The following is a 17,343-nucleotide window of genomic DNA, read 5'->3' on the forward strand; positions in this document are numbered from 1 at the left end:
GCCGCACCAATTTGCAGTCCCACCAGCAATGTACAAGTGTACCCTTTTCTCCACATCCTCGCCAGCACTTGTTGTTGTTTGACTTCATAGTGGCTGCCAATCTTACTGGAGTGAGATGGTATCTTAGGGTGGTTTTGATTTGCATTTCTCTGACTGCTAGAGATGGTGAGCATTTTTTCATGTACTTGTTGATTGATTGTATATCCTCCTCTGAGAAGTGTCTGTTCAGGTCCTTGGCCCATTTGTTGATTGGGTTATTTGTTATCTTATTGTCTAATTTTTTGAGTTCTTTGTATACTCTGGATATTAGGGCTCTATCTGAAGTGTGAGGAGTAAAAATTTGTTCCCAGGATGTAGGCTCCCTATTTACCTCTCTTATTGTTTCTCTTGCTGAGAAAAAACTTTTAAGTTTAATTAAGTCCCATTTGTTGATTCTTGTTATTAACTCTTGTGCTATGGGTGTCCTATTAAGGAATTTGGAGCCTGACCCCACAATATGTAGATCGGAGCCAACTTTTTCTTCTATCAGGCGCAGAGTCTCTGATTTGATATCAAGCTCCTTGATCCATTTTGAGTTAACTTTTGTGCATGGCGAGAGAAAGGGATTCAGTTTCATTTTGTTGCATATGGATTTCCAGTTTTCCCAGCACCATTTGTTGAAGATGCTATCCTTCCTCCATTGCATGCTTTTAGCCCCTTTATCAAATATAAGGTAGTTGTAACTTTGTGGATTAGTCTCTGTGTCCTCTATTCTATACCATTGGTCCACCCGCCTGTTTTGGTACCAGTACCATGCTGTTTTTGTCACTATTGCTCTGTAATATAGTTTGAAATCTGGTATCGCTATACCACCTGATTCACACTTCCCGCTTAGAATTGCTTTTGGTATTCTGGGTCTTTTATTTTTCCATATGAATTTCATGATTGCTTTATCTATTTCTACAAGAAATGCCATTGGGATTTTGATTGGCATTGCATTAAACCTATATAGAACTTTTGGTAATATCGTCATTTTGATAATGTTAGTTCTGCCTATCCATGAACAGGGTATATTTTTCCATCTTCTAAGATCTTCTTCTACTTCTCTCTTTAGGGTTCTGTAGTTTTCATTGTATAAATATTTCACCTCTTTTGTTAGGTTGATTCCCAAGTATTTTATTTTTTTTGAGGATATTGTGAATGGAGTGTTTTTCCTCATTTCTGTTTCAGAAGTTTTGTCACTGATATACAGAAATGCCTTTGATTTATGCGTGTTGATTTTATATCCTGCCACTTTGCTGAATTCATTTATTAGTTCTAGTAGTTTCTTTGTAGACCCTTTTGGGTCTTCTAGGTATAGAATCATGTCATCTGCAAAAAGTGATAATTTAAGTTCTTCTTTTCCAATTTTTATGCCTTTAATTTCTTTCGTCTGTCTAATTGCTCTGGCCAGTGTTTCGAGAACTATATTGAATAGAAGTGGTGATAGAGGGCATCCCTGTCTTGTTCCGGATTTTAGAGGGAATGCCTTTAACTTTTGTCCATTCAGAATGATGCTAGCCTGAGCCTTAGCATAGATAGCTTTTACAATGTCAAGGTAAGTTTCTGTTATCCCTAGTTTTTCTAATGTTTTGAACATAAAGGGATGCTGTACTTTGTCGAATGCTTTCTCTGCATCTATCAAGATGATCATATGGTTCTTATCTTTAAGTCTATTGATGTGGTGAATAACATTTATTGATTTCCATATATTGAACCATCCTTGCATCCCAGGGATGAATCCTACTTGATCATGGTGCACAATTTTTTTGATGTGTTTTTGTATTCGATTCGCCAGAATTTTATTGAGGATTTTTGCATCTAGGTTCATTAGAGATATTGGTCTGTAGTTTTCTTTCTTTGAGGTGTCCTTGTCTGGTTTCGGAATCAGGGTGATGTTGGCCTCATAGAATGAATTTGGAAGAGCTCTCTCTTTTTGTATTTCCTGAAATAACTTGAAAAGTATTGGTATTAATTCTTCTTTAAAGGTTTTGTAAAACTCCGCTGTATACCCATCCGGTCCTGGGCTTTTCTTGGTTGGTAGTTTTTTGATGGCTTCTTCAATTTCATCCATTGATATTGGTCTGTTCAAATTGTGTGTATCCTCCTGACTCAGTCTGGGCAAATCATATGACTTAAGAAATTTATCGATGTCTTCACTATCTTCTATTTTATTGGAATATAGGTTTTCAAAATAATTTCTAATTGTCTTCTGTATTTCTGTAGCATCTGTTGTGATATTGCCTTTTTCATCCCGTATGTTAGTAATTTGAGTTCTCTCTCTTCTTCTCTTCGTTAGCATGGCTAAAGGTCTGTCGATCTTATTTATTTTTTCGAAGAACCAACTTTTAGTTTTGTTAATTTTTTCAATAGTTTCTTTTGTTTCAATTTCATTGATTTCTGCTCTGATTTTAATTATTTCCTGCCTTCTGCTAAATTTGCTGTTGTTTTGCTCTTCCTTTTCTAGGGCTTTGAGATGAAGTGTGAGCTCATTTATTTGTTGGTTTTTTCTTTTTTTGAGGAATGACCACCAGGCGATAAATTTTCCTCTTAAAACTGCTTTCATTGTGTCCCATAGATTCCGATATGTTGTGTCTGTATTTTCATTTATCTCTAAGAATTTTTTGATTTCCTCCTTTATGTCTTCTGTAACCCATTGATCATTCAGTAACATATTGTTCATTTTCCATGTGATGTAGGATTTTTCCTTCCTTCTTTTATCATTGATTTCCAGTTTCATTCCATTATGATCAGATAAAATGCATGGTATTATCTCCACCCCTTTATATTTACTGAGGGTTGCCCTATGGCATAATATATGGTCTATTTTTGAGAAGGATCCATGTGCTGCTGAGAAAAAAGTATATCCATTTGATGATGGTTGATATATTCTATATATGTCAGTTAAGTCTAGGTTATTGATTGTGATATTGAGTTCTATAGTTTCTTTATTCAACTTTTGTTTGGAGGATCTGTCCAATGGTGAGAGAGGTGTGTTGAAGTCACCCATAATTATTGTGTTGTGGTCTATTTGATTCTTGAACTTGAGGAGAATTTGTTTTATGAATGTCGCAGCACCATTATTTGGTGCATAAATATTGATAATTGTTATGTCTTGTTGCTGAATGGTTCCTTTTAACAGTATATAATGACCTTCTTTATCCCTTTTGATTAACTTAGTCTTGAAGTCGATTTTATTCGATATGAGGATGGCCACCCCTGCTTGCTTACGAGGACCGTGTGCATGGTATATTTTTCCCATCCTTTCACCTTCAGCCTGTGTATGTCTTTTCCAATCAGATGTGTCTCCTGGAGGCAGCATATTGTTGGATTTGTTTTTTTAATCCATGATACCAGCCTATGTCGCTTTATTGGAGAGTTTAAGCCATTAACATTCAGAGTTACTATTGATATATGGTTTGTACTTCCATCCATTTTTGATTATTTATCCTTTTTTTAAAAAATTTAGTTTTTTTATCCATGATTATCTTTCCCCTCACCCTCTGTCTTTACTGAGGCACTTCCCACTGATGGTTTTGGTTATTGTTTTTCATTTCTTCCTCGTGTAGTGTTTTGCTCAAAATGCTTTGCAATGCTGGTTTTCTGGCTGCAAATTCTTTTAACTTTTGTTTATCAAGAAAGATTTTTATTTCGTTGTCATACCTGAAGCTTAATTTTGCTGGATACAGAATTCTTGGTTGGCATCCATTGTCTTTCAGTGTTTGAAATACATTGTTCCATGACCTTCTTGCTTTCAGCGTCTGTGATGAAAAATCCATTGTTAACCTTATTGGTTTACCCCTGAATGTAATCTGTCTCCTTTCTCTTGTAGCTTTTAATGTTTTCTCTTTGTTCTGTATATTGGATATCTTCATAACAATGTGTCTTGGCGTTGGTCTACTGTGATTTTGTGTGCTCGGTGTCCTGTATGCATCTTCAATTTGTATATCTGTTTCCTTTTTTATTTCTGGAAAGTTTTCTGTAATTATTTCATTCAGCAGGTTACTCATTCCCTTGGTTTGAATCTCTGTACCTTCTTCTATCCCGATGACTCGTAAGTTTGTTTTTTTTATGTTATCCCATAACTCTTGGATGTTTTTCTCGTGATTTTTTACCAGCCTTTCTGAGTTGGCTAGACTCTTTTCAAGATGATATATTTTGTCTTCATTATCTGACGTTCTGGCTTCTACTTGCTCCACTCTGTTAGTGATACTCTCAATTGAGTTTTTAATTTGGTTTATCATTTCCTTCATTTCTAAAATTATTGTTTGATTCTTTTTTATAATCTCTATCTTCTGATAAAAATGCTTAACTTCTTCTTTTATCTGTTTATGTAATTCATTCTCAATGTGTTCTTTTGCTGCTTGAATTTGCTGTCTCGTATCCTCTTTAAGGTTCCATTCCATCTGTCTAAGGTGTTCCTTGAGTTCTTTATATGACCATTTTTCTGATGACTCTAGGTCCTCCTGAATATTTAGGCTGTCCTGCATTGTTTGTACTCCTTTTCTTCCTTGCTTTTTGAAGCTGCTCATGTTACTTCTTGTTCTGTTTGACTGCTGAGTTACTGTTTACTCCTATAAATTTATTTGATGCTTGGGAGGAAAGGTATTAGAAGGGAAGGGAAGAAGTCACTAAAGATAATGAGAGTAAGCAGGTAGAATTCAAGGAAGGGGGGATAAGAGAAATGAAAAGACAAAAGAAGAAAAAAATAGGAAATAAAAAAAGAAAAAAAATTTTTTTTAAATAATAAAAAAAATTAAAATTAAAATTAGAAGAAAAAAATTAAAAAAATTTGTAAAAAAAATTTAAAAAAACATCAAGAAAGAAAAATGAAAATGAAAGAAAAACCCAAATCAAAAAAAAAAAAAGAGAGAAAAGAAAAAAAGGAAAAAAAAAAAACCTAATAAATGCAGTCTTAGAGTTTGATTAACTTCTCTTCCAATAGGTGGCGCTGTGCCCACCAGGCCAAGTTTCTCCTGTCAATACGCAGGAACCAATCACTGTGCAGCAGCTCCTCCCAGACTGGGCGAGTCTCCAATCCTGAGTGCCTAGGGCCTCCTCTTGTGTTTAGTCACTTCCCCACTTTTCCTCTAGCCAGGCCCCTCTCACGGGTGCCACTCACCACAATACTGGCTACACGCCAGGTCTGCTGCTCCCGGGAGCCCTGTTTTCATGAACAACTGGGCACACTCTTCCAGTTTGCCATTCCCTCAGACCCTAAGTTTGTAGAGCTTGGGGCTGAGAATCCTCAGCAAATTTTAGTTGCCCTCCGGTAGCCACTCTCCCGGTAGCTGGTGCAAGAGACCTCAGCTGTCAGCACTGGTGGCAGCGGTAGTTCCGCACCGCGGGTCCCACGCCACCTCTGATTCCCTGGGTCTGGCTATTGTGCTGGGAGGGGCCCTTACGGGAGAGCTGTGAGGGGCCCTTAAGGTTTCCCCGATGTGTGGAGAGGGAAGGCTAGGGAATTACACACCTGTAGCCGCAGGTTTCAATGAAGTTATCTCCTCCGCCGCAGTCTGATGACGTCAGTTCTCTGCCATGGTGGTGTCTCTTGCAAATGGCGACAGTTCGTTTCCCTTTGCCGGGCGACCAATGCAACGGGTGGGTCCTTACTGTCTCTCCCAAGCCCCGTTTCAAACCTGTGGCCACTACCTATGAAGGCATTTACCTCCGTAGGATCAGAAGGGCTGACCAGTTGTTTCAGCCGGATGGATTAGTGCTGAGTCACAGCTGTTTGTCTGCGGGAAGCAGGCGAATGGAAGCTTGAATTCAGCCGATCCGGGCTCAGTGTGTGTTCTGAGAGGCCCAGACTGTTCGCCCCAGATCCACGTCAGCTCAGCATTGCCTAGTGATCCGCCTCCCGAGGATTGTTCCGTTTGCAGCTGGTCCAGCCCAGGCGCCCAGAGTGCTGATCACTTGGTAATTTAATGTTTAGCCATTCTTAGCGAAGAGCTATTTGACTACACTGAGACCACCAGACCTTTAAGAAGAGCAAAGATGAGCCACTCATCTTAAAAGATCACAGACCCATAGGGCTAAAGCGCATCTTGCACTTTAGTTTCCTCTGTGACATGCTTCAGAAGGACTACACCTTCCGTGGGAAGAAAGTCACTGCCTTCCAGGGCCACCAATGCCTTTTTCACATAGATTCTATTTCAGAGAAGTGATTTATGAGCTTTACACAAATTGAATGTGTTTCTGGATGGAATCTAAGGCAGGCTCTTTTTCTTTACTCTTAACAGAATAATTTATTCTTTTTCTTATTCTTATGCTCTCATAGGAACACAAGTTTAATCCCTCTTTTCTTTGAACTGTACTTCAAGTATCTATTCGTTATAAATTTACATTCTATTACTTTAACCAGAGAAGAAAATTCCATCTTGTTTTCTTTTGTAATACACCAGATCAAAATAAGATATTTAACTGCCATAACTTATGGGAAAAAAAGTTCAGTTAAACTAGTTTTTGTTAATATGATCTGTCATCTAACAGTGTGTAAAATCTACCTGTTATGATCAAGTGAACTAAGTCAGCATTAACAAAAGGTAAATCCTAGCTTCAGCTAAAGGAAGCCAGTTGCAACTTAGTTTTTCTATAGTCTCCATTAATTATCAATATTACTTGGACTTACAGCTTCAGGAGTTCCATGGGAGTTCAGGATAGATTTGAGACTATAAGTCATATATCTACAAAAGCTACAGCCCTGATTATGGTCATAATTTAAATAATAGCATAACTATCTAACTGATATAGCAGGTGAATATGAGGAAAACTAAGTTGTTTCTTTTGTTTCATTAGTGCGATCCCAGATCTCTACTATCACAGTAGCAACCTTCAATACCACATTGGCATCATTCAACGTAGGCTACGCAGACTTTTTCAATGAGCATATGAGGAAGCTCTGCAACCAAGTGCCTATCCCAGAGATGCCTCACGAACCGCTGGCCTGTGCTAACCTGCCTCGAAGCCTCACAGACTCCTGCATTAATTACAGCTACCTGGAGGACACAGAGCATATCGATGGGACCAACAACTTTGTCCACAAGAATGGAATGCTTGATCTTTCCGTAAGGAACAAGAATTTTTCTTATGAAGGCCAGAAAGATATTGATTCTTTAAATCCAATATTCACAAGATTGGGTAAAAGGGCATAGAGATTCTTAGAAGTATTGAATCTTAAAATGAAAAAACTACCCACATAAAAAAATTATTAAATGTGTCAACCATCATAGATGAACCTTTTGTTTTTCCCTAGGCATTATATTATATTTGATCTGATCTAAGAGTATGTTTATAATTCTAAAAACTTAGTGAATCCTAAACATAAATATATGTTTGTGTGTTTTCTAAACCTCTTTTTTTCCCAGAAAAAGAGTAAGAAGCTCATTTATTTCATTTGGTTATATAAGCAACAAGACTACAAACCTCCTGTGTAGTCAGAAAAAAATGAATGGAAGTCCTTAAACTATTTAGACTTGCATTCTGAAGAATGCTTTCCTTGAGTATAGTTATTAGCAAATGAAAGGGTTGCTATATTTTATAATTAAGTTTCACAAACATTATTATTGCACATCAGGGAACCTGGCCTAGCAAATAATTTAAAATATTAAAATCAATAAAGGGGCATAATTTAAAAATGCAAATATTATACATTTGAAGTTGAAGGGTAAATAATGATACAATTGTGAATAAGCAAGTATTGCTTTATTATGAGCATAAATATGTTATTCTTATTTATTCATTATTTGTGGAAAGTGAAAAGAATTGAAACACCCTGATTTTAAATATCAGTTATACAAGTTTCCACTTGAGTAAATAATTAGTGTCCCATTAATTCACTGTGCTTCAATATCCCCATTAACTGTACATATCATGGCAAGTTTGGAGAGACTTAACTGAGAAAATACATGATTTTAATTCTCTGGATGATATTAAGTCTATATTAAGCACATACACAAGGTCCCCATGCAGCTTAGATAAGAAAATCTGAAAATTGTCTGATTTATGCACATAGCACAGAAGAAGAATAACTAGTTAAGCAGAATAACTAAATCTATTTAGGAAGAGGTAACTTAATTGTCCTGTTTATCTTTGTCCTCTGCAGGTGGTTCTGAAGGCTGTTTATCTTGTCCTTAACCATGACATCAGCTCTCGCATCTGTGATGTGGCACTAAACATTGTGGAATGCTTGCTTCAACTTGGTGTAGTACCATGTGTAGAGAAGAACAGAAAGAAGAGTGAAAACAAGGAAAATGAGACTGTGGAAAAGAGACCAAGTGAAGGAACTTTCCAGTTCAAAGGAGTATCTGGAAGTTCTACCTGTGGATTTGGGGGCCCTTCCATTAGTGGAGCTGGAGATGGTGGAGGAGAAGAAGGAGGAGGTGGTGATGGAGGAGGTGGAGGAGGTGATGGAGGAGGAGGTGGAGGAGGTGGAGGAGGCCCTTATGAGAAGAATGATAAGAACCAAGAGAAGGTATGACTGAACCACCTTCTGTGTCCTCATGAAATATTGCTCTGAATTTTTTCCCAATGCTGGCTTGCTAGCAATTTATTGATTCAGAGCAGCAACTAATCACTAGAGTAAGAAAGTACTGAATGTAGAAATATCTTAATTAGGTTTTTAGCAGGCATAAGTAGAAACAGATTGAACAGTGTTCAGAATCCACACACATCGTCATTCATGCTTTGTTAGAATGAATTTTCTGGTTAGGTTATTTCTGCAATAGAACACCTCAGATGCATTCCATTTCCATAATTCTCAGTGTGCCACTAAGGATAGATAGCCTCTTTCTTGAGACGTTCGTGGTATAAATTGAGTGGTGTCTTAGTCCACTCATGCTGCAATAAGAAAATACTATAGTTTGGATGGCCTAATCAACAGAAATTTACTCCGCACAGTTCTAAAGGTTGGGAAGTCCAAGGTCAAGTTGCCAGCAGGGTGGGTTTAATGTGAGGCCTTTTGCTTGACTTGTAGGTGACCACCATTGCTGTGTGCTAACACAGCCTCCACTTTGTGCATGAGCAGGAAGAGCCTAATCGCTTTGGACCCAGGTCCCAGTGTCTGACCTTATTTAATTTTAATTATTTCCCAAGGGCCCATCTGCAAATATAATCAGATTAGAGTTTAAGATTTCAATATACAGATTTCAGGAGGACACAAATACCCAGTCCATAAGAAGCAATGTGGACTTTCTAAATAAAGTATTTATATAACAGATTTTTGGTAGACAACTTTAGCCATAGTTAAGGGGAAAGCAAGAGAAGAATGGTGCTTGATTAGTTGGTTGATTTATTTGATATTGGTTTGGCATGGCAACAACTATTCTAGCCTCAGTTCCCTTGTGTCTTAGTGTGTCACCTCTCTGAGGGTTTTGCCTTCCTATTATTGATTGTTCCTGAATTTCATTCCCTCTGCCTTGGCAAAACCTCGTTATGAACTCTGCATTTAACAACAAGAATTCATTTTTTCCTTCTTGAGTTTTAAATACAAATTACCACAGCTTAAATTCACATAACTCACACTGATTTGAGGTTGTAGCTGGAATGTGCTGTTCAGAAATTGAAAACAACAAGAGATTTGAATCTCTAACAGGTAAGAATCGCATATTATTTCAAGTGTTTACAAGTGAAAGATTATACTATATAGAGTTTTAATATCTACAGACACAAAATGAACTATAAATTGTCCATTTTTCTCCATAGGGCGTTACATTTTTACATCCAAATGAGGATTGCAGAAATTATAAAAATTTCTTCTTTCTTTCTACTCCCACCTACTACATAATTAATGCACATTTATCCTCTGTGTTTCTTTATTTCAAGGCTTACTTTTATCTTCCCAATATTCATGATTTATCTTCCCAATATTCTGATCCAAATATTCCTGCTTCAATATTCTTGGATTCCTTAGCCTTATCTTTAGGATTTTCTTCTTCTGCCTTAATCATATAGTATACCTAGATATTATTCTAGATACTATAGCTTGGTGCTATAAATGTTATTTTGACCAAAATTATCACTTTTGATCAGTATGGATGATTGTAAAAAGAGATAATGTGGTCTCTAAAAGGGCAACCAAGATTCAATTGTTTTGTAGTTAGTTCTCAAAATGACATTCTTTTTAGGACAAAGAATTTATAAAATAAAATGTGATGCTAGGTCAAGTAGCTTGTGTTTATGATTCATAAAGGTCTGTTCTTCCCTAAAAACATCTTTTCTTTTCAGTGGAATCAGAAAGTTTATCTAATTTTTCAGCCCCACTAATATCAGAAACATGGGAAATTGATTAAGACAGAAAGGAAGATCTAATTTCTATTTCCATTTTGGCCACTAGCTTATACTGAGAAGCTGAAATATTATTTAGTACTCTGGTTTCTGCCTGTAGCTTGATACATCTTTCTGAATATCCTCTATGAAAGAAACTTAAATCCCAAGGACACCTGAAGGTCTAAAGAATTAAAAACTGAATCGATCCTTACAAAGGATTTTTAGGGCTATGGAATTTTTAAAGGGGCATATAATAATTTAAAAATATATGTAAACCAATCTTCCAAATAAGCCCTTGTTTGGGATGACCTTTTCTGAGACACTACTATATGACTCTATTGTCCACCTACTATCCAAAAAATCTTGACTGTGGGAACTGGTGAGGAATGAAATCCAGTACAAGCTCTGCTCACAGAGCTTCACATCCTTGCACTGCATCCACCCAGAGGCTTGGTTGTTTCCAACTCATCCACCAAGAGAGGTGTGTTTCTAATTTGCATAAAGGTGCCTCAGACAATAGCAGTGTCCTAGACCTAGAAATAATAGTTACCATTTGTTTTGCTATTATAATGGACATTACATGTTTTTACTTTTTTGACTTATGAAATTATTATATTATTGCTATTTTGTAGGACACTGAGTAGTTTGCCCAAAGTTATACAATTATCAAATCTTGCAGGGAAGATTCCATCCAAACTAAAAATGACATCTTAATTAAATATATCTGGAGTTGAGATGGCTCTTCAAAGCAGTTCTTAGGTGAATCAAGGAGACTTTTTGCCTTTACCACTCTTCTGCCACTGACCTGTCATTGGAGGTAGTCTGCCTCCTGGAAAACACTGTAAAGTTGGTTGGTTGGTGGAGGCAGCTCTCCAGCAGAGGCAGTCAGCTGAGGATTTTCAGCCATCAACACTTCCAACAACTCAGAGAATGAATGTTTTATTCCTGATGGGAGAATTTCTGGGGTACAGCACTGCATTCACTGCATGAGTTTATGGATAAGTTTATGGATAAGAAAAGGAGGGCCAACTACATAGCATAGGAGAGTATCTACACTATCACATCAAGGCAGAAAATAATTTCTGTATAAATCCCTAGCCCTTCCTTTTACACCCTACCTCCATTGGAGTATTCTTTCTATGTGTAGCCCAAAAGTTTATCTGTCAACCTGTTCATGTAACTAACATGAAAATCCCTTAGGTTGTTGAGCAGTGGTCACCATTATATCATTTGCTTTACACAGCAAACCTGTGAAGTAGGAAGGGCAGTTATTAGGGTGCTTAATTCACAGGTGAGGAAACAAAAAAAGGATTAGTTAACTTATCTAATGTTACCCGCAATTAAGGACCAGGAGCTGGAATCCCAAGTCCTCAATGAATGTGCTTACTCTGAAAGTAGCTAGGATGATGGAGGCAGGTTGCTGCTTCCCAAAGGTAATGACTCCCCCATACTGGGCTCAGCATCATCCCTTAGCAACAGCGTCCTTATGCTTCTTTGGAAATGATTCAAGGAAGTTCCTTTTTTGGACATCATGTTCTCCACTCACAGTAAGGATTAAAAGGGACAAAAAAGTGGATGAAAATTATTTTCATCATTCATCTCAGGAGGGCTCCCAATCAACCCTCAAGGGGAGAATCAATCTGAATGCTTATAAAGTTCTGCATATTCTTGCTTTTTCTTATGCATGTGAATTATAATATAGTGAAACAATTGGGAAAAAATCCTTCAAAAATAGCAGAAATTGCCATGAAATTTCAAAGTTCTAGACTTTGACCAGTTGAAGAAATTCAGCAGTAATCCTTACCTGGTGGTATTATCAGAAGACTGCTCATGAGGGTAGTTTCTAAGGAAATTCATTGGCCTTCATTGCTGATGATCCCCACCCGCCACCCCAGTAGCCGTTCCAATAGGCTGCCAAGGGTATGAAGGATATCTTCCAAGAAAAAGGTCTGTGTTCATGTTCTAGCACCAGAGGCTATTCAAAATGCATAAATTATTTTCTTTTAATTCATGAAATAGGTTTTAGAAAAGTGAGTTTGTTTGTTAGACCCTGGATAATTGTATTTCCCCAATTGCAGGTGCTTATTGTAAAACATGCAAACTTTATTTAATTGTAAAATAGAATCTTCGGAGCAATAGTGGTTCAGTGGCAAAGTAAGTAGACTTCTTTTTGTTTCTTGATCATGGGTACCAGGATGAAAGTACACCTGTAAGCAACCATAGGCTTGCTCTCACCATGCTCATCAAAATAGTGAAGTCTTTGGGATGTGCCTATGGTTGCGGAGAAGGACACCGAGGGATCTCGGGAGATCGTCTGAGACACCAGGTATTCCGAGAGAATGTAAGAGAATTAAAGTAGATTCCATTTCCTCTCCCTCTTCCCTCCCTCCAGTTGAGGAATGAGTCCTTTGACAATGAGGGTCAGTGTTCCCTGAAAAATATTATATTTTATAGGGCATTTTAATGATATCTTGGGATGGGAGAAATCCAACAAGATATCTCGACAACTAAAACTGGCTTAGGAAAGTTTAATTGGGAAAACACTTCTGCCTCCTACCTAGAGCAGACCAACAAACCAATTGGTGCAAGGGTATGATTGGAATGTGAATTTCAGTTTGGAAGAACTTTGCACAGATGAATATACTTAGCAAGCTTCTGATGACCTGTGACAAATGATTTTCAATCATCTGTCTGGCTACTATAAAAGCATATTTCATATTAGAGAAAGGGGTCAAAGTTGAGACTCAGTTTGTTGTTCTTACTTAGATATGGAAAATGGCCCTTATTGGGACAAAACAGGACTATAAAAGTAGCCAGTTGTTTTCTGGCTGCTTTGCTTCAAAATGAACCTCAACTTCTACATATTTGAGATCATTTCCCTTTGAACTGTGTGAAACCTGAAACTCTGCCCTTGGGCTTGCCATGTGTAATTCCGTAATGGAACATTACAGCTCATTTTCAGTGAGCTATCCTGACTGTGCCTTGTTCCTTCTGACTTGACCAATGATCCATCTTCACAGCAAGCCTGAGCTGGGGCAGTTGCCTCACATGTAAATTGAAATTCTAAGAAAATATTCTTTTCACAAAAAATAAAGAAAAAAAAAAGATTGGATGCAAATCTGAGTCCAGAAAACCCTTTGGCATATGTTGGCAGAGTTTTAGGATAATGTCAAAATCTAATGCTGGACCAGTGTTCCTTGGTGTTAGGTTTTGTCATGAGGTGTTCACATAGTATTGGCATGCTGAATTCTTGCTTAATGTATCTTCTATCATCTATCTATTTATCCATTTTTTTTAAAAAAATTCTGTTATGCTGTGTTATTTTAGTTTAATGTGTATATGGGAAGTAACAACCAAAATAATTAATTTGAAACATGAACATCTTGTCCAAGATCTGGATTTTTGAGGTTAAAAGTGAGAAAAAAATTTAAAACAATAACTAGTAAGCCAATAGAAAGCTTACATTGCCTCCATCTTTGCACATACTTATGTGATTCTTTGATTTTTAATTCTATCACAGCATGAGTAAAACCTTTCAGGGTTAAATAAACCACATTACTTCTCATGCTAAGACTAATTTCATGAAATTAAATGCTAAAACCTACTAAGTATCATTCTCTAGTATAAACTGCCTTGGACAACTGTGTCCTGTCTCTCTGGATTAACAGAAAGCAGGACTAACTGAATCAGAAAAGAAGTTTTTGTTACTTCTTGTCCGCCATGCTTTTCTCTCTCCAGGTATTGAATGCTTCTATGAGGCATTCAGACTGTTCCCTATCTGGCTTTTCAACTTGATTTATGGGGCAATTCTTCCATTATTTTGTAGATTTATGCTATGCTCATTATAGAGATCATATGTGCTTACCCATGTTCAGTAAACACATTGTCCAAAAGATACAAAATTTGAGAAAATTTCCCTGGGAAATGTGTGGATCAAGAAGTTAGATATTTCTAAATTTCTCTACCATTCGAATTCCAGCTGTTACTTTTTCCCCCAAAGCAATAGGTCCTTACTGAGAAGTTACCTAACTTTTAAAAAGTTAAGAATACTTTCACTTTTTCTCAGGTCATATTTCTCAGGTCAGATACTCTATAGTTTTTTTCTCTTTGTTTTGTGAGTTATTTTTCTTTTGTAAAAACAGAAGACTATTGTAATGTTATTTATTGAAGTGCCTAGCAATTCCATCACATGATTCCTCGATACCTCTTAGATTATTAATCTGATCATTAGCTGATAGTCCCAAATTATTGAAAGGAATTCATTCTCTAACAGTTTTACATCATTTGAAGAAATTTAGTCTGTTCATTCACAATCAAAATATTTAAGGCTTGGGAATCTTATTCTTGCTTAAACTTCCCACTGAACTCAGGAAGACCATATAGACAGTCTATGGGCCACCAAATGATAGATTTGAAATTATGCCTTTTGGGTGTGTTTTGTAGAGAATGGGTAACACTTGAATTTTAGGATTTTACAATCTAGGATTTTTTAAAAGCACTTTGTAATTAATATAATGAAGAGCTTCTCAAATTTTTAAAGGAATGATAATTAAATTCTTCATGAAGAACATTTTACCTAAGTGTTTTGTAAACTTCATTTTATAACAAGTAGTATGTATTTTATATAAATAAAATAAAATAAAAATAAATGAGCATGTTTGAGATCTGGCAACTAATAAACTCTCTGGGAATAAAAAGACCTAATTTCAAATCTTCTAGGACAGTGTAAAGAGAGGATGAAAAAAAAAAAAATACCAAACCATCTGACTATGATACAGATGGAGCGATTATAACAAGGTCATACCAAGAAGTCTGTAGCTAAATCCAAGTTTCATTCTTTTATACTCTGTTTTTTCCTCTCAAATTTTTCAAGTATCTTTCCCTGAATCTTGATTTGTCAAAATGGTAATGTGATTTAAATTTTCTTCTGGGTTACCACAAAGAACCCACCATTCTGATTCTCGGTAATTGCCTCCCTAATCTAACTTCCATTCCTATACTGGATTGTGTAAAATCCTCCATCCTCAATTAAGGTAGTTCTCCCCCAGCTGCCCCTTCTTTCTAGATCCTTAGCTCTTTCTCCTCATCCTAAAGATTTCTGCCATTGTCCCATTTCATTCCATTGCTGTGGACATTCTCATATCTCTTTTGTTCAGATGAAGTCTTCTTCAACATACTAATTTGATTTCTATTACCAATCATCTTAAATCCTTTTTGGCATTGGGTGGTATCTAAATATATTTCCTCAAAAACATCACTCTTAATGAGAGTACTGTATCACGGGAGAAATAACTACTAGGAGGTACGATGACCCTGATTCCCAGTTTTGAATATGCTGTAGAATTTGTAGTTTCAACATAGATAAAGTCCTTGACTTCTTTGTGTCTCAACTATAATAAAGAGATACTTGGTGAATCATAGAGGTGGAACAAAAGTCAAATTTGATGCACTTACATTGCAAGAAATGTTTTTTAAGTAGCAAAGCTCCTCATAAATAGTTTTTTTTCTTTTGGATAGGCGTTTTCTTTTTAACCCCTAATGCTTCCAGGCAATATCAGATCATTCTGTCTGCTGACCTTCAACAGTTAATGATTGTGTCTTCTTTGGTTCTAATGCTGAGAATTTTCCCTTTTCCTTTGCCAGGTGGCAAAATTATTTGCAGGACCCTAAGAAACACACAGCTATTGTGAATAGCAGCACCTAGTCTATTGTCACTTGTTTTCCCATCCATGAGGTCAACTTCTATGGAATTACCATACTTTCACATTCAAATGCAGACACATAAATAAACAAATTGGATTTTGTTTTTCACCTGTTAGTGTTTCAAGAATTTTTTTCCTCCAGGCCATGTAGGAACACACTGGACACTCACTTCCTACTCCTCTTGCCTCACTTCCTCTATTAAATCTACTTAATTTCAATGTGTTGGACATGGCAGTGGCATGCTTCTTCCCATTGCATAAAGACTTTGAGTTTTTCTAAGTGTGCATTGTTAATTCTATCACTTACCTAAATTTTACACATTGAGTTATTTTCATTAAGACATTAAAGCCTTGGTCTTAGTGTAAATATTGAACTCCCCCTGGGATCAGCATTAGACTTTGGCTTTGGGTTTTTCCCCTTGCACTGCCCAGTCTGTCTCTGCCTACTTCAGACAGGAGGAGCTGGTAGGGTTGGCTGGCACCAGAAAGTAGGGATGGATGGAAGTCTTTGCCTTCTGAAGGCTTCTGTCTCAGGTTAACGACATCTGTAGCTTAAGCTGGTACTTGTGACGTTTTCACTTCTCTTCCTTCATTGCAGGCCCAGCACTGCCTCACTAAGCTATACAAGCTAGATAAGATGCAATTCCGACAAACCATGAGGGACTATGTGAACAAGGACTCTCTGAATAATGTAGTGGACTTCTTGCATGCTTTGCTAGGATTTTGTATGGAGCCAGTCACTGACAGTAAGTAAAGCTGTACCTGGGTTCTAGGAGAAATCGCTGCAAGATGAAGCAGGTAGTGTTTCAGGGGCACACTGAATTTGTGGGAATAAAATTAAGAGAAAAAAGGTACATGTGGATGTGTGTGTGTGTGTGTGTGTGTGTAAGAATATATAAACAAGAGAAGCTTGCATATAATCTTTGATGACAGATTTTATCCTCAGAGGATAACTCACCTCAGTGAGCAGGAATTTACTAAAGCATGTGGCATCCTCACCTTAGCCATTTTTATCCTACCTCTCTTCATACTCCTGGTCTCAGATGACCTGCTCTTTTATAGCAACTGAGGCAGCAATCAAGAGACAGGGAACGTATGTGCTAGTTCAATAAATATGAAATGAATACTTATTATGTGAAAGACACAGTGCTTGGCAATTTTTTTCACACAATAAAACAGGAAAAATAAAAAAACAAAAACGTGGTCATAGTAAACACAATAATAACGCAATTTTGACATACACATATACACATACATATAGACTTACTTTTTAAAAACCAAGCAAATGGATCCATACATACACCTACAACCTATTTTATAGCTTCATGATTTTAAGAAAACTTCAATATAGAGACCT

At 36.9% G+C, this 17,343-nt stretch overlaps 1 protein-coding gene across 3 annotated transcripts in view; it reads left to right on the forward strand.

The window, feature by feature from the left end:
• The window catches only part of UNC80 (unc-80 homolog, NALCN channel complex subunit), a gene marked incomplete at its 5' end in the record, with an annotated part of 198,761 nt that overhangs the window by 35,216 nt on the left and 146,202 nt on the right, over positions 1-17,343 (forward strand). For all 3 annotated transcript variants that reach the window (XM_081262112.1, XM_081262114.1, XM_081262113.1), the window contains 4 exons: positions 6,817-7,085; positions 8,123-8,491; positions 12,479-12,625; positions 16,585-16,732. In XM_081262112.1, coding sequence (XP_081118238.1) covers positions 6,817-7,085; positions 8,123-8,491; positions 12,479-12,625; positions 16,585-16,732 — 933 coding nt within the window. The remainder of the gene's footprint in view (positions 1-6,816; positions 7,086-8,122; positions 8,492-12,478; positions 12,626-16,584; positions 16,733-17,343) is intronic.

Source organism: Spermophilus citellus (genome assembly GCF_964194105.1).
Source record: "Spermophilus citellus genome assembly, chromosome: 11".
Lineage (NCBI taxonomy): Eukaryota > Metazoa > Chordata > Mammalia > Rodentia > Sciuridae > Spermophilus > Spermophilus citellus.